At 34.2% G+C, this 25,812-nt stretch overlaps 1 protein-coding gene across 1 annotated transcript in view; it reads right to left on the reverse strand.

Annotated features, from left to right (window-relative positions):
• HTR2C (5-hydroxytryptamine receptor 2C) overlaps nt 1-25,600 on the reverse strand; it is a 101,107-nt gene extending 75,507 nt beyond the window's left edge. The window contains exons 1-2 of the mRNA XM_016213559.2: nt 25,566-25,600; nt 20,336-20,649 (exon numbers count right to left, since the gene is read on the reverse strand). Coding sequence (XP_016069045.1) covers nt 20,336-20,649; nt 25,566-25,600 — 349 coding nt within the window. The remainder of the gene's footprint in view (nt 1-20,335; nt 20,650-25,565) is intronic.
• Between the last annotated feature and the right edge of the window lie 212 nt (nt 25,601-25,812).

A 25,812-nucleotide genomic window follows, 5' to 3' on the forward strand; every position in this document is an offset into this window, starting at 1 on the left:
TATCCATCACGGACATGCAAATTGCAAACACAATGAGTGATTTTCAGGAAGTTATTTTTCCCATCCTCACAAGGAAAAAAAGAACCTCAAGGAAAATCAAGATTTCATGTTAGATCCATCAGAGAATTGAGGTCATTTTATCCTCAAAATTGTAAAGACAGCCTGGCCGGCGTGGCTCAGCAGTTGAGCATTGACCTAGGATCCAGGAGATTTCAGTTTGATTCCCGGTCAGGGCACATGCCCGCATTGCGGACTCCACCCCCAGTAGGGGATGTGTAGGAGGCAGCCCATCAATGATTCTCTCTCATCATTAATGTTTCTATCTCCCTCTCTTCCTCTTTTTTCCTCTTTCTGAAATCAATAAAAAAAATTAAAATTAAAAAAAAAAGGTGAGGTGAGTCTAGGTTTTATTTTTCCTATTAACTATCACTGTTGTGTACTGTTTAATTGTCTTTTTTTTTCAAGTAATCCTAACACATGCCTGAAAAAAAACTGCAAGAGAACATCAGGTAAGGCTACAAGTGTCATATTAATGACATGTGCAATATCTTTTGAGTTTTTTGGTTTATTTCATAGTAAAAATTGGACAGTTCTTAATTACATTGTCATAATATTTTATATCAGAAATACAGTTTTAGATTCCCTCACTGCATCTCTCTTCTTTCATTCAGTCATTTATATAACTAATTTAATTAGATTTTACTAATTATGTGTAAAATAATATTGTGACTAAAAATAAAACTTTTAGAAGAAAAAGACAGACAGGAAAAATTGAGTAATTTGTCATAGTATTGCATGTTAAAAAATATTTATGAAATGTCTTCAAAATTGCCTTTATATTTTGAAATGAAATGTTTTGGTGAAGTGTTCATTTAATTTTCCCACTCTACTTAAACTACAAGAAGTTTACCTTATGTTATTATAATTAAATTGAAAAATTATATTATATTATATTATAAGCAAGAAAATACTTCCAGAACATTTATTTTGGTAGACATGGAAATATATAGTTTATGTATTACTAAAAATAATAATATCTTAAAATTGTATAAAATTTACATTTTACTAAGTATTTTTCTTTTTCCTTCATTAACATTCACAAATACCTATAAAGTAGATGCTGAGATAATGTAGGTTAAAATATATGTGCAAAATGATAGTTACACAATAAAAGCTAGTCATTCACAAAGGAGAATCTAATTCTTAGAGATATCCACTAACTTGCCTAAAATCGCAATGTTAATATGGAATTATTTAAGAATCATTTGAACAAAAAGATCTAGTTAAACCACAGGATTTCTTAGCCAGGAATGGAGCTAAGGACATGAAACTATAAAAATTCAAATATGTATGTAATTAACTGATATACATTTAGCTTATATATATGTTTTTTCTATTAAACAATTTTCTTTTTATTCGTAACTAAGCAACATATATTACAATGTTTAGTGGAAATAGTTTCTTATCTTTATTTTTTAATCCATTTTCCCTTTTAGAGAAACAGGGGTTAATTAGTGATTTATATGTGCCACCCCCGTGAAATTCATGTATACACAGACAGGTCTTTGAGAAATTGAAAATTAGAGACTTCACTCCTTCCCCTCATAAGAAATTTCTTAGAACATATGGAACTTATTTTCATTATTCATCTATGCTCTATTTTGAATATATTTTCCACTTGAAATTAAATATATGCATTAGCTTCAGCTATTAGTTCAATAGACACATATTTAGCTTCCTCCTCTGTACTTGTTCCTAAAATAGGAAAACCAAAAAGACTCTTTCTCCCTATAAATATGAAGGAGATATTAAGCTGAGAGTGCATGAGACAGGGTTAGAGTAAATGAGAAAAATAAGCAGTTAGTAAAAATTAAATGTCCTTTGAGTTCCACTTAAAGGTTCTTTTCTTGATCTACAATAAGGAAAGCTTTTCCCCCACAAAAGATGGCCTGACCTACTTATTCTATGTGTACTCCAAGTACTGATTCAGAATACTTCCTTTTCTGCTGCATTCCGAATTGGGTTAAAATCCACAGATGATGTGATTCTACAATGACATAGAAAACAGCCATAAAGAAACTACAATGGCTTGGGCTAATTTATAATTGTACATACTTCCATAAAGACCCTTAATATGCAATTAAAGAACAGAAATATAGATAAATAGGTTGGTGATTAAAATTCTGTCTCCACCTATTTTATTAAATATTTTTCAGTGAGAAAATCCACACTGAGAAAAAAATTTTATTCAACCCGGACTGCACGTTGACTTATTTAAAAACAAACAATCCCATCAAGTCATGGAAGACCAATTCATAAAGTGTATTTCTGGGGCTTAGTGTTATGTGAACAAAAGGTGCACAGCTTGCCTTTGCTGTTTTGAATAAAGAAAAATTAGAGTATAAAGATTTTAGATTTTTGATCTTTTATTTGGAACACAAATTTCAGCACTCAGAATATAGAAATTTGACAAGAAGGAAAAGAAAGAAAGAAACTTAGTAATTAGTCCAAGGACCCCTGATAGTACACAGATCAAGCACTGTGCTGGGAGTAAATAGAGGTAAATGAAGGCAGTTAAGATTCATAGTAGTAAGAGATTCTATTTAGCATATGAAAGCTTTCAAGATTGATTGAATTACTACCCTTTGAGATAAAGGCTAAGTAGGTTATTCTTATGCATTTTATAATGTTTAAGAATGAGGGTTATGTATATTTAGTCCATTCATTCTACAGAAATTTTCTTTTATGTTCACTAAGAGGACAACAAGAGATAAAAGGTCTTCTGAGTATTAAAATAATATATAATTAATGAGTAGGTTTTTCACCTAGGGTCTCTTACTGGGACTAATCAAATTGATTATAAAGATCATAGAAACAAAAAAGCACATGTGAAATGTAACCCTGTTGTATAAAATAGTAATTTTTCTTTTCATTTCCTTATCATTCACAAAGGCACTATATATTAGTCCCCTCTTATCTGCAGGGGAAATGTTCCAAGACCCTCAGTGGATGCCTGAAACTGTGGGGAGTAGTGAACTCTATATGTTCTACATTTTTTCTTATGTGTACATATCTTTATACTTAAAATAAGCACTTTACAGCTTCTCTTTGACATATTCAAATTGCCAGCATCACTACCCTTGTGCTTTGGGGACATATTAAGTGTTACTTGAACACAAACACTATGATACCCAGACAGTTGATCTGATAACAGAGACCATACTAAGTGACTAACGGGTGGGATGATTCACATTGTGGGCTGCACAGAGCAAGAAGGCACAAGATTTTATCAGGCTCCTCAGAACGGTATACAATTTAAAACTTATTGTTTATTTCTGGAAAATTGTATTTAATATGTTTGGACCATGGTTGACCACAGGTAACTGAAACTGCAGAATGTGAAACTGAGTGCAGCCAAAGGGGAAAAACTTTACTTCTATCTCCATAATGAAAATTTCAGACTCCAAGTAACTTTTTCAAAGTAATATCAGTAGGAAACTTAATTATAAAATCTCAAGACATAAGAAATCTTGAAAAATATCCTACTTCAATCTTCTATTCAAAGCGAAATTTTACGTATAACCTCCAGTAATGGGTGGTTCCTCTCCTTGAAAGAGAGCTTTTCATTAATAAAGACCATTTTTATTGAAGCCTAATCTGCTTTATTGTGACCTTTTATTACTTATTTTGCTTTCATCATTTGGATCCATAGGAGCATAAAAATCCTTCAACTGTTTGAAGATATATCATGCCCCTCACCCACTTCTTTTTAATTTCATTTTCTAATCCCAAGGTCACAAAGGCACTGAAACCTGGACGTAAAAACTCAGCATCTTAAGGGGGTGTTAATAGAGTCTGAGATGCACAGATATGAAATGACTTTGAGCAAAGCCATGGTTCTAAGAGTGTCTGTCAGCTAGGATCATGTGTAGTACTAGCAAGTGTACAATAACTGTTAACTATTATTGTCATTGTAGGGTTTGTAGAAATTACTTTTGTATATACATGAGATTATTTTCTTAGTTATGCTACCCTGTGTCTCTAGAGCCACATCAAGGCAGGAAGCAAGAATCAGGATTTGGCTTAAGTGTTCAAGAACACAGCATCGTTTACATTTCCATGGATCAGTGGCACAAATACCGGTCTAACTAGCTGGGGAAATGGAACCCTTAATACCAATGGTCTAAGTGAAAATGGATATTACTCTTTTATGGCTCTAAATCAGGTAAAATTGTGTGCTTCAGTTTTCCTCATTTCTAAAGTAAAAAAAGAAAGAAAGTTCTTCCTGCATGTTGGTTTTGAGGATTAAATGAGGTAACAGACAGAGAATAAGTGCTGATGGGGATCAGAGTATCCCACCCCAAAATATGCCACTTTGGCATAAGGATTATTTTTAGCTGAAGACAATTGAGAAACAGCAGATACTGGAAAAGCTCTCTATTCTCCCCCCCTTTCTGTTTAAAGGCAGAGTATATATATCTCTTTGTGAAGGTGTCTCCCCTTCAATACCAGGAAGACAAGAATGACTCTTAATCTCTGGAGACACACATCACCCCAAGACTACACAAGATGAGCCTGCATAACAAACCTTTATCTTCTGGTAGTTTCCCCCCATATATTTACCTTCCCACAATTTACCACACCTCAAAGCCCAAATCCCTTTCCCTTTGCCTTGTCACTTCTCCACTCTTTATTGGTCTTTGTTAAAATGGTATATAAGCCCCTGGGTCTAATTGTTTCTTTGGGTCTTCACTTCTTTTTATGAAGGCCCAATATATACATAAGTAATAAACTATCACATTATTTTGTCTTTTGCTAATTTAATTTGCAGGGCTCCAGCACTGAATTTAGGAGGGTAGAGGAAAGTTTTGCCTCCCATACGGTGTTCAGTTAAGATTAGCTATTATAATTATTGTTATTATCACCTCCTTTACCATCAGGGCTTGGCACTAAACAAGCATTTAGTTAGCTGTTAGTTATTATTATTTAACCGAGACAGTGCTGCCTATCTACCTGTAGTGAAGTGACTTTTACAGGTAGAACTGGAATGTTAACGAAAATGACATTATAAATTTATTTTGTGAATTTATAGGAGAATTAGAGCAGTAATTAATTTGCAAAAGTTGTATGTCTCTAAGGAGGAAAGAAGAGAGATAAAGTGTAAAGAATGACTAGGGATAGCACACTCTAGAGATAAGAACAAGAACCACGATCTCTGGACTTTATTCTCAACATATGTCACTATAATTTTCTGGAAGTATACTGAGTGCCATCCTTCCTTTTGATACTTAGAATTAAAAGTTACCTGGAAAAGCCCTGGCCTGTGTGGCTCAGTTGGTTGGAGCATGATCCCGTATACTGAAAGGTTGCAGGTTCTATTCTTGGTCGGGGCATGTATGGAAGGCAACCAACTGATGTTCTCTCTCGCATCAATGTTTCTCTTTCTTTCTCGCTCTCTCTTCTCTTCTCTCTAAAATGAATAAGCACACCCTTGGGTGAGGATTAAAAAAATAATTTTTTTTCTTAGTGTAAAAAGCTTGCAGTGACATAATTATGTATACTGGAAGAGGGGAAGAAAATATTGGGAGAAGACATTTGAACCAAAAACTAAAGATTCGCAGGTCTAGATGTATGCAGCTAGGAAATACCAAGTATCTAATCTCATAAATGGATTTACAAGAGGTAAGGAGGCCTTCACTTATTCATTTAAAAAATGTCAGAGACAGGGGCAAATGCTTGGTATATACAAGTACACAAGACAAACAAGGTCACTGCTTAGCCTTTCAGAGAGAAGTTTTTTTTGTCTGGAGGGTTGAGGACAAGAATTAAGGCATCAGTAAAGAGACTCTAAATCAGCCCTATAGGATGGGTAAGCCCTTAGTAGACAATGATTAAATAAAAAAGGATAACAAAATAGAAAGCTGTTTTACAGAGGGATTTTGTGAAGGGGACAGACAAGCATTTCTTTTCCATGTCTAGATTACAAAATATGCCACAGGTTTGGAGATACGTGCTCCTAATTTTTACAAGGAACGTAAGTATAATAAAGACTGGAGCAAATACAGCACCATGGGATATCTTGAGGGATTATAGCTTTGGCAGCACCAGGTGACAACACCCAAGACAGATAAGCAGCATTCTCATGGAATACACTCATGGTGAAATGGCAGAGCATCAGCAGAGACCACAATGCCTGGTGGAAGATTGTGAATGCCCAACAGACATGGCGGTACTCAGCAGATGCCCAGCAAATGATGATGTACACCCAATGGCAGATGATGAATGCCCAATGGGAGATGATGGATGACCAGCAGATACAGTGAATGGTGGAAAGTAATGATGGATACATACGTGCTTGATGAAAGCCCAGCACAGTTGCAGCAAGCAGTGCATGATACAGGTAGATTTATTCATGATCACAAGGGAGACAACTCCTGCGGTTGTGTATTTTTCTAGGGGACTGGGGTAACTTTGTAAACACATGGTGATGAGCTAGTGATGTTAGAATGTCAATATCAAGGTTGACTCTTTTGTGCATACAAGCTGTGAGGCCTGTCACAAACTTCAGTGCTTTTAAGGACAACACAGGTAATATCAGTAAGACAGGTAGGTTGTAAAAAAAAATGGGGATGGAATCTTCACACTATTAAAAGGTATTCAATTTACAAAGCTTAAAAATCACTGGCTAGGCTAAAACAAAACTCACCAGCTGGTAGAAGCTAAATAAAGAGCTGCCAGTTCCTGACCTCTAGTTTAGGGGAACACTAAGTTTCAATGTCCTTAGAGCTTAATATATCATTTACTTAGGAATGTAGTATCACCTTTACACAAATAAGAAAACTGTTTCATTTTGAGAATAAAATCTAGGAATACAAATTTTGAAGATATTTTATATATGTGAGAAGATTGTCTTCTGTTATTTGTTAAACAATTCAAAGAAATCAGAGAGATTCAATTTATCACATGTTTATTTCTGAAAACTATAAGCTTTTCCAGAATATTTAGGATGACCTGGAGTCTACTGAATGACTTTTGGTGGAATTCTTGAAAATCCTCATCTTGACAGTGGAAAATGTATACATGTGATATATGAACATGTAGTAATCTTGTAAAACACATAGGCAGCTCATTTAGCAGCTCTATGTTTTGAGTACAGCTATTCTTGGAAAACAATGTTCTAAGTGACATGTAACATGAAACAGTGATTAAGAATGAGGTGACAGTGAGAGGCAGGGGACAAGAGTACAAAGGCATCAGAGGACACCTTTGAGGGTGAAGATATGTTGATTATCTTGATTGTGGTGATGGTTCCATGGGTGTTTAAATATATCAATTTGTAATGTTAAATGTGTGTAATTTGTTGCATGTCAATTATACAATAAAAGGAAAAGAAGACAAAGAAGAGGGCTTTGGTGTTTGTTTGGCCTGTGTTTAACAATTGGTGATTCCACAGATAGTCTCTGAAGCCTTAGACACATTACTTGACTTCTCTAAACATTAGTTTCTTCATCTTCAAAATATAAAAAAATCATATGTATTATTTTGTGAGGATTAAATGAGTTAATGCATGCAAAACTTTTCCCAGAATACCTGGGAAATAGTATGTTCTCAATTAATGATATTTTTTATGAATGTGAAGAGGAAATGCAGTGATTGTAGTCTAGTGCCTTATGAAGTTACTTGTCAACAGTTTTAGTTCTCTCTCTCTACCTCTATTCCTCAAATCCTTTCAAATTCCCATTAACATACTTAAGTAGTTGTTTGATAGCCTTTGTATATAGACAATCGTATGACATATTTTGGCAACAGCTAACCCCTTTAGAACTTCCACAGGGGTTTAGCTACCAGACTTATTTCTGATGAACAGATTTCTTGACTCAAGTGAACAGAGGAACAAACCCAATACACTTACCTTCTCCAAGGATCCACATTGAATATTTAGGTATTCATGTATGTATATTATTACACATAGTCCTACTTTAGAAAGATAAGTAAAATATTATAAAGAATTTTTTAAAATCTTAAGAAGATGTATGTGGAAGCATCATGAATGCTCAGTGGGAGATATTGTGTGATAATGTCTGGATAGATAATCAAACGTTCAAGAATGGATTCCCTGTACTTACATAAATCAACCCAATGTCATTGAAAGAGAAATCACTCTCATCTGGTATCCCCAAATATTGGCAGGCAAATATTACCCAAGAAAAAAGCTATAAAAACTTGTCTGGAAGACTCTTGGGGAACACCCATTACAAAATCATACAGTAAGTTTTAATAATAATAATAATAATTTGTAATTTAATCCTGCAAAGCTATGTAGATTGGCAAGTATGTGGTTTAAATTTTCTTATTTGCCTATTGCTTTTTGTTTATGACTGGGGACAGCATTTTTTCCACTCATTGGCTTCTCCATTTTTCTTTTAAATGTTTTTACTGATTTTAGAGAAAGAGGAAGGGAAAAAGAAACATCGATTGGCTGCCTCTTGCATGCCCCCTACTGGAGATCAAACCCGTAACGCCGGCATATACTCTGACCAGGAATCTAACCTGCGACCTCTAGGTGCATAGGGTGATGCTCAGCCAACTGAGCCACAGCAGCCAGCACTGCCCCCTCCTTCTTACTCCAAAAGTATCTGTGCCTCATGAAAGACAGTTTCCAAAATGAGGATGCTCTTTGCTACTGTTTTGCCTCTACCTTGCCAACTAGATTGTAAATTCCATAAAGTTATGTCTCATTTCTTTTCCTGCTTTTACCCCTGGTGTCTAGCATGGCACCTAATGTATCATGAGTGGTCAGAACAGATGAATGAATTATGTTAAATTGATTCTTACTGAATCTGAGTAGCTGGTACTAAGGCGGGCCTAAGAGTTCTACGGGTGGGGAATAAGGTGGTGATTTCCAACGCTCAGTAAAGTGTGCTGGGAAGTTGTTACTCCATGCAGAGAGAGAGAGAAATCAGACCCTAGGGCAAGCAAGGTGCCAGGCATCATAGCTTTATTTCACTTAGCAATGAATCGGTAAAAAGCACTAAAAGTCAGAAACAACTAAAGGAGTTGAGAGTGATAAATTGGGGATCATTAGTCTGAGGAGCCTTGAGTAAAGTTAAATATGACTTAGATATTTGGAAACTTAGTAAAGCAAATCAAGGGCAAGGATGACTTTAAACCTGCAAGATCTATATTTAGATTGAGTTTGGAAACCAAATTTTCTTCATTTAATATTTTAAATGGTGCACTTTAGATGGCAAAGCAGTTAAATTTTAAACTGATAAATTTTATATGTAGGTATATTTGTGTTTTAATTTTAAATAGACATGGAATATATTGAGTCTAAACATTAAAATGTATTACTATCAGGGAGACCACCAAATAAGAAGGAATAAATGAAGACCTAGCAAACCAGGCAGCCTGACCTCAACTATGGGCACACCAATATGCAAACATACTACCAGATCCATCAAATGGAAGCTGCTGAAAAAAGGGGCTTCTGTAATAGAAAAATACTTATTTTTCAAGAGGAGAAAGGGACAGGAATCAAGACAGCTAATCTGAAAGGTTTGACATACAACTACTTAAGCCCTAGAATTATAGGCCAAGGAAAATTTTAACTTGAACTGTAGGCACTAGGAAGTTAGGAATTGATTTCTTCAAATATGGAAATTGTAAATATCAATAAACCTGAGCATGAGTATTTTTAATTCCTACCATTGAAAAATGGAGACTATAATTTTGTGAAAAGCAATTCTTTTTGTTTTTTTTTATACAAGAGCATGGGAAGAAACTGTCACTATTATATGAATGTTAAAAATTATTCATCTTGCCCGGCTGGCATGGCTCAGGGGTTGAGCATCGACCTATGATACAGGAGGTCACAGTTCAATTCCCGGTCAGGGCACATGCCCGGGTTGCAGGCTCGATCCCCAGCAGGGGGCCATGCAGGAGGCAGCCGATCAATGACTCTCTCATCATTGATGTTTCTATCTCTCTCTCTTTCCCTTTCCCTTCTTCTCTCTGAAATCAATAAAGATATATGAAAAAAAATTATTCATCTCAGCTTCTTATTATAGTTCTATACATCTAAGGTCAAAGGGTCCATGTCAAAAGAGGGGAGATAGTTTAAACAGAAGAGTCAATAAATATTTTGCATGCTTTTGTGGAATTTTTAATATGGGTCAATAAGCTGAAATATCTGTGTCTGACTGCAATATTTACCTATGTGTCAGTATTAACTTTGATTTGAATGTGTTCTTTTTTCTCTATTGTTAATTTACTTTTTAACTGAGTATTAATTTCTTCTGGTCATAATTCATTGCTTTTTTTGTTTAAGTGTGGCTGTATATAATGAAGAAAACTTTATATACTTGAAAATCTCAGTAAAACTATCTATTTTGGAAAGACCTAATAAGAACTTAAGGCAATTTGATAACAAAACACCTTTCAGTTTGACATTCATTATCATTGTTAACTTTTGTTTCCTTCTGAAGTTATTGAATAGTGATTTTTAAAAACTGAAATAAACTGGGATATTATAATTTCTTTACCATCAAACAGAATAAATGTAATAATAATCAATTATGTATATTGATTTTAATAAATTATTATAATTTCACTATATACGAGTTTGATCATTATTAAATTTTTGTGTAGCAAATATAATTACAGGAAAAAGATGCATAGGATCTCACAATACCTGGCTAGACAAATGTTTATTATTTTTGTGTGTGTTTGTATGTTTTCTAAGATTTTACTCCTCTTAACTTCACAACGTTGGCAACACATATCTACCCATTTGCAGGAATCTTGTCAAGCTGGCAGGAAATAGAGAGGGCAAGGACCACTGGTTTTCTAATATATGTTAATGGAAATGTTAAAAGCTGGGTATTGTTTACTGATAAATTATAGAGTTATGATTGTAAATTGAAATTGTAGAATAGCCTGGCTGGTGTTGCTCAGTGGTTGAGTGTCGACCTATGACCCAGGAGTTCATGGTTCGATTCCCGCTCAGGGGACATGCCGGGTTTCGGGCTCGATCCCCAGTGGGGGGTGTGCAGGAGGCAGCTGATCAATGACTCTCTCATCATTGATGTTCCTGTCTCTCTCTCCCTCTCCCTTCCTCTCTCTGAAATCAATAAAAACATTAAAAAGAAGAAATTGTAGAATATAAAATTATTCTGATGAAAAATTCTAACTAGACAAATTTTAACTATTTGATACCAATACATTGGTTGTTTTAAGCAGGTGAGGAAAAACAAATTTCTGCTGGTGAACATAAATACTAAGAGATTTTTTTTTATTAGTGACTTTTTTGAGTGTCATTACCATGGACTATCAAGTTGAGTTTGTAGGTAGACAGTGTCATGCTCACCTGAATAATTTGGGTACTTGTGAATCTACAGGAGAATTTACAAAAGAAAGGTAAAGACTAGACCTTATACTTATGCGGATTCTCCTGTTTTTGTTTGTTTGTGTTTGTTACATTTTTGAAGACTATGAGCTATGGCTAAAATGGTAGCTAGAGAAAATTAAAACTGTACTAAAAATAGCTAAGATGTGGTTGAAATATAGATTTGAGGTTAGTGGTGCTATAGGAATCTAACAACCAATGGAATATTATTTAGAGAAAATAGGATTTTCGGTTTATGATTTAATTGAAACCTGTGTTAATCTATAACAGAATGATGTCAGGGACAAGTTAGGCCAATTGTTTTTAATTTTCTATTTCCTTTGGCATAAACATGGTCCTCACTGAAGTATCTAATTTCTAAAATGGTATCAATTTTGTATGTAGATATCTACTTTCTGGAGCCTACATTTATATTTTATAGCCTAAATATTATATATGTATTATTATATACGTTTATACTTTATATACGTGTTATTCCTCACTAGAGGTATGAAGGTCCCCCAAGAGGTAGATAGTTCTAGGTCCGAGTGTGGAATGAGTCTAGAATGCTTCAAAACTTATATATGCCACATGTATACATTCTAAAATTAAACTTTTTATTTTGAGGTCACTGTACTTTCGCATGCAGTTAGTTGTAAGAAATATGCATGGAGATCAGGAGTGTCCTTTATCCAGTTTTCTCTAATAGTAACATCTTGCAAAACTATAGTAAAATATCACACCCAGGATGTGGACATTGACCTAATTAAGATACAGGACATTTCTATCACTGCATAGATTCCTCCCGTTCCCCCTTTTATAACCACATTCCTTTCCCTCCCCTGGCACCCTGATCTTAAACCCTGAAAACCATTAATATGTTCTCTATTTCTATTTTTTTCAGGTAAAGAGTGCTACATAAATGGAAACACATAGCATGTGATCTTTTGGGACTGGCATTTTGCACTCAGAATAATTCTCTGGAGAATCACCTAGGGTTGTAGGTGAACCAATAGTCATTCTTTTTTATTGCTCAGTAGTATTTCATGGTAGGGATGTATCACAGTTTGTTTAACCATTTACCCATTGAACGTGGTTTCCTGTTTGGGGCTATTATGAATGAAGCTGCTATAAACATCAGTGTACAGATTTATATGTATACATATGTGATTAAGTTTAAATGAGGTTATTCAGCTGGGCCCTAATCCAACATAACTGGTGTCCTTAAGAGGAGACTTCGATACAGACAGTACAAGGAAAGACCAGGTGAGGACACAGCTAGAAGGCAGCCATCTGCAAGCTAAGAAAAGAGGCCTCAGAAGAAACCAACCCTGCTGATTCCTTGTCCTCCAACTTCTAGCCTCCACAATTTGAGAAAATGAATTTCTGTTGTTTTAGCTGCCCTGTCTATGGTACTTTGTTATGACAGCCCTAGCAAACTAATAAAGGAATCATTGACATCTTTACTATGATGAGTCTTCCGATCTATGAACACAGTGTCTCCTAACTTACTTATTTCTTTGATTTCTAGCATCAGAGCTTTGTAATGTTAGGTGTACACATTCAGTACATGTTTTATTACATTTAGACCTGAGTATTTTCTTTTCTTTTGAGCAATTGTGACATTGAATTTTTATTATAGCTTTCACATGGTCATTGTTAGTCTAAAAATGTGATTGACTTCTGTGTGTTGATCTTGTATCATGCAACCTTGCTGAAATAATTTATCAGTTCTAGCTTTTAAAATTTTGCCAATCTGATAGACAAAAACCAGTATCAGTGTCATTTATCTTGCATTTCTCATATGACTGAAATTAAACACTGATATATATTTAAGGACTGTATATATAAATGTGTATGAGTAACTGAAATATTCACAAATGTTTTAAAATATATAAAGTATATAAAAATTCACAAATTGCTACTCATATCTTTAGATGGTTTTCAAAAATATTAAATGTTGGATTTTTTTCCTTCAGTTTTAAAGAATTCTTTATATATTAAAGATATTAGCTCTTTAACTGCAATGTGTGTTGCAAATACTTTCTATGAGTTTATTTGTATTTGAACTTGGCTTTTGGTGTTTTGTCATGTATTTTTGTAATTATTATTTCTGTGCCAAAGATATGAATCTTTTATTTTACTACATGTGAATTTTGAGTCATATTTAAAAATCCTTTCCATAAACCTAGGGTATAGATGAGTTAGCCTTTCTTTTCCTCTGGTATTTGTATGGTTTTATTTTTAAAATTAGATTTATGATCCATTTAGAGATTTTGTATTTGGTATGTGGTAAAATCTAATTTCATCTTTTACAAAATGACTATATAGTTGGCCAACAATATTTTCCAGTGATTTGAAATAACCCTTTTGTCATATATTACATTCATTTGTACTTGAATCTATTTCATATTTTTTACCCTACTCTTCTTGTTTTTCTATGTATGGTCCAATGATACACTCTTTTAATTATAAAGGCTTTATAATATGTTTCAATATCTCATAGGGCTAGACCCCTTTCGTAGCTTTTATTTTTCAGCTTTTTAAAGCTATTCTTGCATGTTTAATTTTCCAAATGAACTTTAATATCAACTCATCTAACACAATAAAAATCTTGTTGTAAGGTAAATGTCCACCATACTTAAATATAAGACCCAAAACTGTATAAAATTTCTAGAAGAAATAATAGGGGAAAATCTTCATGGCACTGGTCTTGGCAATGATTTCATGGATATGACATCAAAATTATACTCCAAAATAGTGGGACTACATCAAAGTAACCAAAAAAGCTTCCACACAGCAAAGGAAACCATCAACAGAGCAAAAATGCAATAGGAGAAAATATTTGCAAACCATGTATCTGATAAAGGGCTAATCTCAAAAATATATAAGGGAGTCCTACAACTCAATTTTTTAAAAAACTGAATAACCTAATTTTAAAATGGGCAATGCACTTGGATAGACATTTCTCCAAAGATAGTATACAAGTGGCCAATAAGCATGGAAAAAGGTGCTCAACATCACTAATTATCAGAGAAATGCACATCAAAACCACCATGAGATATCACCTCACAACTGTCAGAATGGCTATCATCAATAAATCAACAAACAACATGTGTTGGCACAGATATGGAAAAAAGGGCACCCTTGTACTCTGTGGGTGGGAATATAGTATGGTGAAGCTGCTATGGAAAACAGTATGGGACTTCTTCAAAAATTCAAAGTAGAAGTATCATATGATCCAGCAATCTCACTTCTCGGTATTCAAAAGGATTGAAATAAGCATCTTAAAGAGATATTAGCATGCCTATGTTCCTTGCAGGACTATTCACAATAACCAAGATGTTGAAACTCCCTATATGTTCATCGACAGATGAATGGAGGAAGAAAATGTTTATATAATATAATATAATTAATATAATATAATAAAGACATATGTTGAGTATGATGTGTTAAAATCTCCCAGTAGTAGAATATATCCACATAAATGTATCCTCCCATGTTCTTTAGTTTTGCTTTATAAGGGCATTGCTGTGTTTTGGGGACCTAGACATTCTTAATTGTTATAGCTTTATTGTTGTGGTTTTTATCACAAATAAGCATCCTTTTTTGTTGTTTAAAAAAAGCATCTTATTTTACTCTTACTGCTCTTTCCACCTGAAATTTACTTTGTCACATATTAAGATCGAAATCACTGTTTTCCTATTGTTTCCATTTGCCTGATGTACCTTTGTCCGTCTCTTTATTTTTAGCCATTATGAATCACTGTGTTTTAAGGGTTCCTCTTATATACAGAATACAGTTGGATCTCTTTTTGTAGGCCAAATTGAAAATATTTTATTTTTAATAGTGAATTAGCTTCACTCAAGTTTATTGCTATTACTGATACTGCTATTACTGTTTTCAACTGTCATATTACATCATGGTATATTGTTGAGAACATTGTGTTTTATTTTCTTATGTTTCTCCCTCTACTTGTTTTTTGTTCTCTTCTGTTAATTACATATCTTTTGATTTTAAAAGATTTGCTTTATATCATTTTATTTATTTTCATATTTTATTTTATTTTTTTCCCCATCACCATTTATCCCCCATCCCCTCTTCCATCTTCAAATTTTATTTGTATCATGTTTAATACCCTCAGACCTGTTTTTTACTAAATCTATTGCTTTCTGGTTTGCCAGGTTTTTAAAATATCATTTAATTCCCACCTTTTGATTATAGGAAAAAATCAATAAAATTATTATACTTCCTTTTTTCTCTTTCCCCTTCTCTTCTCCCAGTTTTTAGCTGCATTATTTCAAATTTTATAGAGTATTTAGCAAATAATATACATCATATAACAGTGGTCTTCTGCCCTTATACCACTTTTATTTTTGTCTTAGCTTTAAAATTAAATATATTAATCATTCATCTTCAGCCTTTTTGATGTTTCCCCAATCATCTCTCTTTATTTTTAATTTTTAAAAATTTTTTAATATATCTTTATTGATTTCAGAGAGAGGAAAGGAGAGGGAGAGAGAGAGACAGAAACATCAATAATGAGAGAGGCATTGATCAAGCCCACAACCCGGGCATATGCCCTGACTGGGAATCGAACCCTGATTGCCTGGATCCCAGGTCGACACTCAACCGCTGAGCCACGCCGGGCCGGGCCCCAATCATCTCTCTTTAGGATGAATCCCATTTACTATTCAATTTCTCAAGAAGAGCTTATGGCTTCAGAATTCTCTGAGTTTAAAAAAAAGTTTTAAAATTAAAGTTTTAAATATTAATTTTTGTTCTCCCCCCCCCCCCGCCCTTTTCAAGGATTCTCATTACACACATTGGGTTTCTTTCTGCTGGTCTTCCTTCTCAAACGCTTCTCAAACGCTTCTCAAACTTGTTTGGATGTGAAATATCTGTTTCAAACTTTTTTTCTATATTTTAATTTCAAGTTTAATTTAAATTCAGTAAAATTCACCCTTTTAGAACTGCATACTAGGATTTATAGTTGTTCACGTTTTGAGATATATGTATACCACCACCACAATCAAGATATAGGATAATTCCAGCCCTGGCCAGTTTGGCTTAGTGGTTAGAGCATTGGCCTGTGGACTGAGGGGTCCAGGGTTCGATTCCAGCCAAGGACAGGTACCTTGGTTGCAGGCTTTCCCTGGGCAGGGCACGTGCAGGGGGCAACCAATCGATGTGTCTCTCTCACATCAATGTAGTTTCTTTCTCTCATTCCCGTCCACTCTCTCTGAAAAGCAATGGAAAAAATATCCTCAGGTGAGGATTAAAGAAAAAAAAGATAAAGAACAGTTCCATATTACCAAAGTAAATGCCCTTTTAGAATCTTCCTCCCACACTGGAAACTAATGACCTGTTTTCTGTCTGTATAGATTTGTTTTTTGAAAAATCTTTCAAAAACAACTTTGTCTTTTAAAAAAAAGACTGCTTCACTGTTGCTTTGCTTCGTTATTTTTGTTCACTGTGAGGCTAGTCTAATTTTATTGTTCCTGTAAGCTATTCCTTATTTTTGCCTGGAATTCCTGGCAAATAGGGATTTTTTTCTTTATATTTAAAATGGAATGTCTCAAATATCTGTCAGAATTGATTGTTCCAGTCAAATTCCTGGTACTGGGTGGGCCCTATCAATAGGTAGATTCAGACTCTCTTTTATTTGTGAAAAACTTTCCTAAATTACAGTTTTAAATATTAATTTTTGTTCTCCCCCCCCCCCCCCGCCCTTTTCAAGGATTCTCATTACACACATTGGGTTTCTTTCTGCTGGTCTTCCTTCTCAAACGCTTTCATTATGACCTTTTACTTTTTTCTTTCCCTCACCTTCATTCTCTATTGTTTCACTGTTTTGCTTCAATGCTCCTAATGAAGTTTTCATATGAATCTATTCTTTCTTTGGAATTTTAATTTAATGCTCATTTCTGATATGATTTTATTCTTTTTCTTCTATTTTATTGTCTTGGGTTCATCAACTTTTGCTTGACCAGCTATTTTGTCTGTTTCATTTTTGAGTTCTTAGATTTCTACTTCAAGGTATTTTTTTTCACACCTTCAAATGCTTGTTTGAGGAAATTTAATGTTGAAGTATTTTGATATAGTTTTCTTTTTCTTGGCTATTTTTTATTAGTGAAAATTTTTATCAAAAGCCTTTTTAAAATTCTCATGTTCTGATTTATTTTTTATTTTGATGAATTTTTTATTTATTCAGTAAATATTTATTAAGTACCTACTATCATTTGTTTTTTTATGATTTTTTATCTTTTATTTAAATTTATTATAGTAGCTTGGTATAGATTAAGATTGGTTGTGTCTTTGAATTTGTATGAACATGGCTGGCAGGTTGTGGATGGTTTCTAAGCTCAAGAGCATCCTCTTCTTTCTATATGACAAGTATGATTCTTTACTGGAGGGCTTTTGGGATACAGTGGGGGCCGTATGGGGGAGGGCTCATAGGTCTTTACAAGTTGACACCTTTGGTCTTGTAAGGTGATAAATTTTCCCTCTTGCTTCTTTTTACCTTTGTTGTACATTTAAAAAAAAATAATTCAACTCTCCCTTTCTTTTAATACCCTTTTAAATCTCCTAAGAGTTCTTTTTCCAGGACTGCTTTCTTGAGTCTTATGGACACTTTTAAGTCACTTCCCTAAAGGCTGAGCCTCCAGAAAAACTTGAGAATTTTCATACTTGAGGTTGAAGGGAATCAAAGTTTTGCTACCCCCAAAACTGTACCTTTTGGTGATTGAGAAGCAAGTGACTCAGAAAGAGCCTTTGCCTTCCCCCTTCCCCCCCCCTTTCCTGTCTAAGAAATTCAGACAAGAAGGCCAGCTTCAGGAAGGAAACCTTGGGATGTTAGCCTTAGCCTAATTGAACTGAGTATGGTAGATGGGGGGGCTCCAAGTGGGGACCTGGTAGCTAGATAAGTCCCTCTGTCCCACTGAAGTAAAAATTTGCCTGCTATGTGTATGTTCTGCTCTTCCTCAATTACCTGTAATTTTCCCATTCTCGTGTTTGAAATCTTAGATCTCATTGCTCTCCTTGCCATCTCGGTCCAAAGGACATATATATCCAATTTTGCCTCACTGTCTTTGGAATTCTCACTGTTATGTGAATTCCCTGTGCATGCATATTAACATTTTTATTTTCTCCTGTTAGTCTTTGCTAATTTGATTATTAACCCAGCTAGAAGAACTTAGAAAGTTGGAGGGGAAGTATTTTTTCTTAGCCCCCCCCCAGGGTAAGCTTTCTTTTTTGCAATGATTTTGGATTAATCTTAAGCTTCCCACTAGCTTTCCTTCTCTCTCTTTCATGCAGTGTCTCCTGGACTGCCCTTCCTCTACACACGAGCGTGTGGTGGGAGCCTCATAGATAGCTCTTTGTGATCTCCTGTTTATTTTCTTGCTTACAGATAATTTGGAATTTGGTTTTTCTCCAGATTTGGAGGTGGTGTTGTATAGCTTTATTTGTTCTCGTTACTCTTTACTGTTGAGTATGGATATGGACGTGTTACAAGATTTGGATTTAGGTTAATGTCAGTTGTTGGATCACCCATATATTTTTAAAAGGACAAACTGGCAAAATGAAACAGATAGAAAAAGACAAAGTATACCTTCTGAAGCACATTAATTCCAATAACCCTTTCTTACATAATTTTGGAGTCGTAGAGTGGAAAAATGCTCACTGAGCTGGTAAAATACTTACGTTTTGAGGTTAATGCATCATTAAAACAATACAGCTAAGAAAAGCAGATTTTCTGAGAACACTATTTAGAAAATGTCTATTAAGATAATCTATTATCACTGTGTATTTAGAACAGAATAAATAATGTTTCTGTTCCATGAGAGATTATATTTTAGGATTTGAGAACTAGGTACACTTTCAGTATCATTCCTTCTAGTCCAATCCCATTATACACCCCAGAGAACAGGGACTCTATTATTTCATTCCTTTGTGAGATGATCCTATCAGCAATGAAATCAAACCTGGTTTCTCCAATTTCCTAGCACAGGTTCTCTATACTTTTGTAGAGGTAATTTTGATTGCTCATTATAAATATTAGCTAGAAACAAATTTTGGTTAAAATGAATGGGGCATAGAGATGGCAGAAAATCAAAAGAAAACTTAAAAAGCTCTCTAAAACAAATATATCAAAACTCGGGGGGGGGGGTGGCGTGGAGAGAATGAGCCAAAAAAAAAAAAAGCAAAGAAGAAAGAAAAAAAAGAGAAAGAATTCATGGGCACTGACAACAGTGTGGTGATTGTGGAGTGGGGGAAGAGGGGGAGGTGGAAGAGGATATTATAGGGGGATAAATATTGATGGAAACATAAATAAACAAACAAATAAACAAACAAATAAATGTCTCCTACGTACTGATAAATAAATAAATATATATATCAGAACTTTCATTGCCTGAATTTTTATGTGATAATGTGACCTTGCATTTATATATTACTAATTAATTTGTTATCCCTTGTCTCTTTGTAAAAACATAAATTGTAGACTCCATGAAGAATAGCTATTATTGAGAGCTTATTGTGTGCCAATCACTTTGTTTGCCAACATTTATTAAAGATGATGAGTCTCTTTTACCTTCTTTGCATAAGAGATGGTACTAAGTATGTGTACTGCCCAGAATATAGGGGTGGGGACGTGATTCCATCACTGTCCCATTGGAAGGCAACTGTCATTGTTTACAGGTGACAACTGAGCAATAGAGTATCTATGTATGATCCTAATATATTATGAAATGTTGGTTTTATTTTTTGAAGACTGCTACTGATTTAATATTACACACACATGCAATTCCTTCTGCCACACAATTTGCTTTTTTCTTCATTTTCCAAATGATACGAGCAAAATAACAAACTTTATGAGTGTTTACTGTGATACCTGACACAAATTCATGACATAATGTGACATTGAAAAGCTAACAAAATGGTACTTACCATAAAGGATTGCAAGCAGAGACAGTGGCATGACAAGCAGTCCCACGAGCATATCAGCAATGGCTAGGGACATTAAGAAGTAATTGGTGGCATTGTGCAGTTTCTTTTCCAAGCTTACTGCCATGATAACGAGAATGTTGCCACCTATCGTCAGGATTATTATTATGACGATTGGAAGTGCTGGCCAGTTTTGTACCCCGTCTGGGAATTTGACGCGTCCACCATCGGAGGCATTGAAAAGGTCAGTTACTATGGCTGCAACTGGGCTCACAGAAATATCGCATTGCCAAACCAAAAGGCCAATTAGGTGCACACTGAAAATTAAGAAAAAGAAATAATCAGCCACATATTAGACAGGGTGGGTGGGTCAAAAGTAGGTTTACAGTTGTATGTGAAACACAGAGTTTATTCTTGTATTAATTTTTAAAAAACATATCTTTATTGATTTCAGAGAGAAGAAGGGAGAGGGAGAGAGAGAGATAGAAACAACAATGATGAGAGAGTCATTGATCAGCTGCTTCCCGCACACCCTCGACTGGGGATTGAGCCCGCACCCTGACTGGGAATTGAAACATGATCTTCTGGGTCATAGGTCGATGCTGAACTGCCGAGCCAGGCTAGCTGAGCTCTTGTATTAATATTTACTAATTATTGTATTATTTTCCATATGAACAACTGTAAACCAAATTTTGCCCTACACTGTATTGCTTAAACACAATAAATGGCTTATACAAAACAATTGTTTTTCCTTTGACAATCAATCATCATCATCATCATCATTTCAACTCTTTTAATTAAGCCTCAGAATATTTTCTATCCAAAGAATACTCTTTATTGACTGCTTATTATGAGTCAGGCACTCAGCTTACTGAAATATATATCTATAATCTCATTTGATCTCATAAAACAACCTCATGAGGCCAGTATTGATTTATACCCATTATGTAGATGAGGAGACTGAGGTTCAGAGAGGTTAAGTAGCTTTTTCAAGGCAATATAGCTAGTAAGTGGCAGAAGAAGGGTCCATACTCAGGTTTTACTGATATTTCAAAGCCTATATTTTAAACTTTTACTCTATGAAAGTAATCTGAAATCACAGTATTGCTTCATTTGCTGTAATGGTTTATTCTTTATATTTTAAAAATATTCACTTTTTCTAGATATCCTTTAAGACAACTGAAAACAGAATGAAAAGGAGATTCACAGCTAAGTATCCAGGACCATGACAAGAGAATTGGAAACCACCTTTTTAAAATCCAAAACTAAGAAGGAATAAGTTTCCATCAGGCTGACTTCAGGCAAGATTTTGAAAGAGAGACAGTGGGTTTTGGCAAAGGTACATATTTATCATTTCTTTTTAGAACTCTTCTTACTTTCTCACAGTCCAGAGTTACTTTGTGCTGGTTCATAGTTTCTTAATATCTGTGCTATAAACTTTCTTGTTACCTCAAACTCTCCTCATTTCTGTGTTATGTTTCCTGGGCCCTCTTCTAGGCTAGAAAATGTTTGTGGTGATGATTAATTCCTATGGGTTTGCTTCTTTCCTATACTGGAAAATCTCTTAAGTCATTTAAAAGGTATATTTCTCATGAGGGTAATTTGTTGGATTCTACTAGTAGGATTTCAGGCCAGGTTGCAGATAAGCGCAAGACAGACGAATGTGATTATGTTTTACACATTCCAGATTAATTTCTCCTGATGGTGATAGAAGATTTATTCAAGTTACATACATTAAGTGTCCTCTCAAAGTGTAAGTTCTTAATGTGTCCAATAAAACTAACATTTATTTTACTTAATTTTTTAATATATATTTTTATTGATTTCAGAGAGAGGAAAGGAGAGGGAGAGAGAGAGATAGAAACATCAATGATCAGAGAATCATTGATCAACAGCCTCCTGCACCCCCACCCCCACTGGGGATCGAGCCCACAACCTGAGCATGTGCCCTGACCAGGAATTGAACCACGATCTCCTGGATCCTAGGTCGATGCTCAACTGCTGAGCCATACCAGCTGGGCAAACTAACATTTAGTTTAATAAAATAGGCAAGACAGACAAGCATATTCAAAATTTCCTTAAAATCAAGAATTATTACCTGTGCATGACTGTCTTATGTGTATTCTATGTTCAATAAGCTATTTAATGAATATTAAGCAGCAACTAGACTATATGTAGTGGTTGTTATTATGTTAAAAGAGAAAATTTCCTTTACTGGTACAATATATGCTGAACAATTTTGTATGCAAGAAGGTCAAGTAATGTTCTTTCTGGAATGGGGAAGATAGAACACATGACATCACAATATCCTGAGTTTATGAGGTTTTTACATAAATGCTTTTATTTTATCATCTCACTCACTTGGTCTTTGAACTTAAAATATTATCTCTATATAGAGAAAATATGTGTGTGTGATTTGATTGACTCATTGCTTCTTATCAATAATCAGAGAAACAGTAGTAAAACTAGATGATTCTGATTATAGTAATTGTATAATACTTATATGATTATACATACACACATGTACACACACCATACTTTGTGGACCTATTCTGTAATAGTTAGACTGAAAAATAATTGGCATTATTTAAACTTAAGTAAAATATTATAATCATTCTATAGCACATTTAAAATTCTCTGATATCTTGCTAATATACTATATACTTTAAGAGAATGAAGGAATCAGGAAAATGTTTTGACTTTATCATTCTGCAAAGGATAGAAAACTAATCCTTCAGACATCTAGCTTAAAATTACTTTCTCATTAGTCAAAGCTAACTTATTCTAAGCAACATGGAGGGGGAGAGACAGACATAGTAATTTTTATCAAATAATGAGAAGTAATCAGTAAATTCTTTCAAATATAGGCTGTCTTATGTTCCTGGAATATAAAAAAGCTAAAATAATACATGATTTAAATAATCTGTATCATAATTAATCTGTGATTAATATAAATAGAAATTATTGAAATAGAGGACTAACTAAATAGTGAGTTATTTGCTCTCAGCTATGATCATCCTGTCACTGTATTTGTTGCATTTGGTATGTGGCCAATGTCCTGACGACATGACCTCAATAATTTTTTGACTAGTCACTTAACCTCTTACAATATTAATTTCCTCATCTGTCCAAGGACAATGACCTCTATCATCTGAGTGCTGTGAAAATTAAATGATATATGTGAAGTCCTGAAAATAGTAGCTTTGTCATAATAAGCACTCAGTAAATGTTGGAGATTGCCTTCTGCTTTCAGAGTTAAACAGAAGTATTTTATGATAACTATACCCCAATTTGTGTATTTTAAAATTTGTCAGGAATTTAAGCCCTGATTTTATTTTAGACAATATCTATTTATGCAGGATTAGGTTTAAATAGTAATTTTAAATCCGGGGTCTTTTCTGGCCTACCTAATATAAAAACTTGTCCTTCTGGCATTAATTTTTTTCTGGTTTAAATTATGAAAGAGCCCATGAGGCCAATACTGAACTACTGAGGAAGTTTGTAGAATCTAAATACATATATTGTGAAAATAATAAATAAATAAATAAATAAATAAATAAATAAATAAATAAATCTATTGTGAAAATAAATAAATAAATACATCTGCTGTGAATTATAAAATGAAGTATTAGTGCCGGGAAAGATCCTGAAAGAGTATTTACTTCAGTTCTCTGGTTTCAATTCAATTCAATTTAGTAAATTATTACTGAGTACTATTTATGGGCAAAGTACTATGAGTTTTATTGTAGTTCAATCATATTTTCTATTGTTTTGTAATAAAAATTGGCTGTATTATAATTAAACCTCATTTCTAATATTTACATGTTTAGTGAAGTATATATAGTCTTTTTAGAAAAGAGGAGTGATTTAGGTCTTGCTCCTAAAGCTTATATCAATTGTCATTAAGCCAACGGAAGTCTCATAAAATATATACACAGAAATTACAAGTCCTCTTGGAACAGTGCAAATAATTTATTCATTGCTACTAAATTTTTTATAATTTTACATTCATAGTAGATAAATAAAATGATAATTTAGTTTAAAAGTCTGAGTACATTTTAAATCTACTGAGTTTTCCATGGCATATGGCAATAAGCACTAGTAGAAGAGATGAATGATCACTGTTTTTCTTAATAGAATGAAAAAAATGGTTGATATGAGTTCCTTCATTTCATACCACAATAATTTGGTACACTTTAAAGTAGCTCTGCATTTTGGTATATAGACCAGTGGCCAAACACTGAGCTGCCACAGGCGCTTGGAACATTTGTCCTTTCATTTTCTTACACCTGACTCTGCTTTTCTTCGTCACTGCCCGCCCTTTCCTCTTCCTCCTGCTCTAGCTCCCTTGGCATCCCACATCCTTGAGACTGTCATTACTACAATGTCCGATGGCATCGGAGATGGGCTGCAGTGGTGCACACTAGACACGATCCAATGTCGATGTGCTTTATACCTACCCTGCTCTGTGAACTCTGTTCCTGGGTGAGCTCCTTTACATGAATTAGAGAGGAGACTGTAGACACGAAGGGATGCAAGGCTTCTCCACTGTACTGGTCAGGGTTCATAGAGCCCTGTGTATTTTTTCTCAATAGAAGAAACCAACCCTACATCTTACTAAGTTAAAAATAAGATAGGACTGTGTTAGATCATGCTGAGAATTACTCAGTATTTGAATCCAATTCTTTACTTATCCTCTTTATCTTACATTGTATTGTTTTTAACCACTGGGTCATTGTATCAAGACTTCCCCAACTGGCGTTGTTTTCCTGTCTAGCTACATCTTCCAACCCCGGCTCCCTGACTTCAGATGCATTCTTTTTCAATTTCAAATATTTTTTTATAAAACCAGAGACTTATAAAGACATTTAATTTTCTTGGCTCTTCAGTTCGTGCAGAAAGAAAAAGGAAGGACTTTTCATTTTTATGTTTTAAGCACGGAGAAGGGAATCCTGGGCATTGGGATTATATTTTAATTGAAAGTATCATTACCATATTACTTGTCTGAATACATTAGTGGTTGTGTTTAATTGGAGTTCGAATTACTGGGTTTTTTTCCATTTATTGTTTTTAAACAGGACACACCCATAATATTAGTCTATTGGAACGGAAGTCATTTATGAAGATGGAGGCAAATATAGCTGGATGATCATATAAAAGCTCTTTTAACATTTTTGAGCAAGCCACCATAAAAAGCTATATTTTTAAAAGTAATAAGTAATAGCATTCTTACAGGAACGAGTGCACCGCTTTCCTTAGGTTCACCATGATTGTTTCAGTGTTAAGCAACCAAAGTTTAAAACTGAGAAGAGGAAGGTTGGATTGGATTCATAATACCATCTTCTCTGGGGAGAGAAAAAAAGAAAGAAAATTAGTTAAAGGTTCAAATAACTTACACAGCAATCAATTAAATAAACAGATATACTTATTAAGTGATAAGCAACAATTAATATTAAATTTATCAAACAGGTAAACATGTT

This window comes from Miniopterus natalensis, chromosome X, assembly GCF_054644295.1.
Source record: "Miniopterus natalensis isolate mMinNat1 chromosome X, mMinNat1.hap1, whole genome shotgun sequence".
NCBI classification, from domain to species: domain Eukaryota; kingdom Metazoa; phylum Chordata; class Mammalia; order Chiroptera; family Miniopteridae; genus Miniopterus; species Miniopterus natalensis.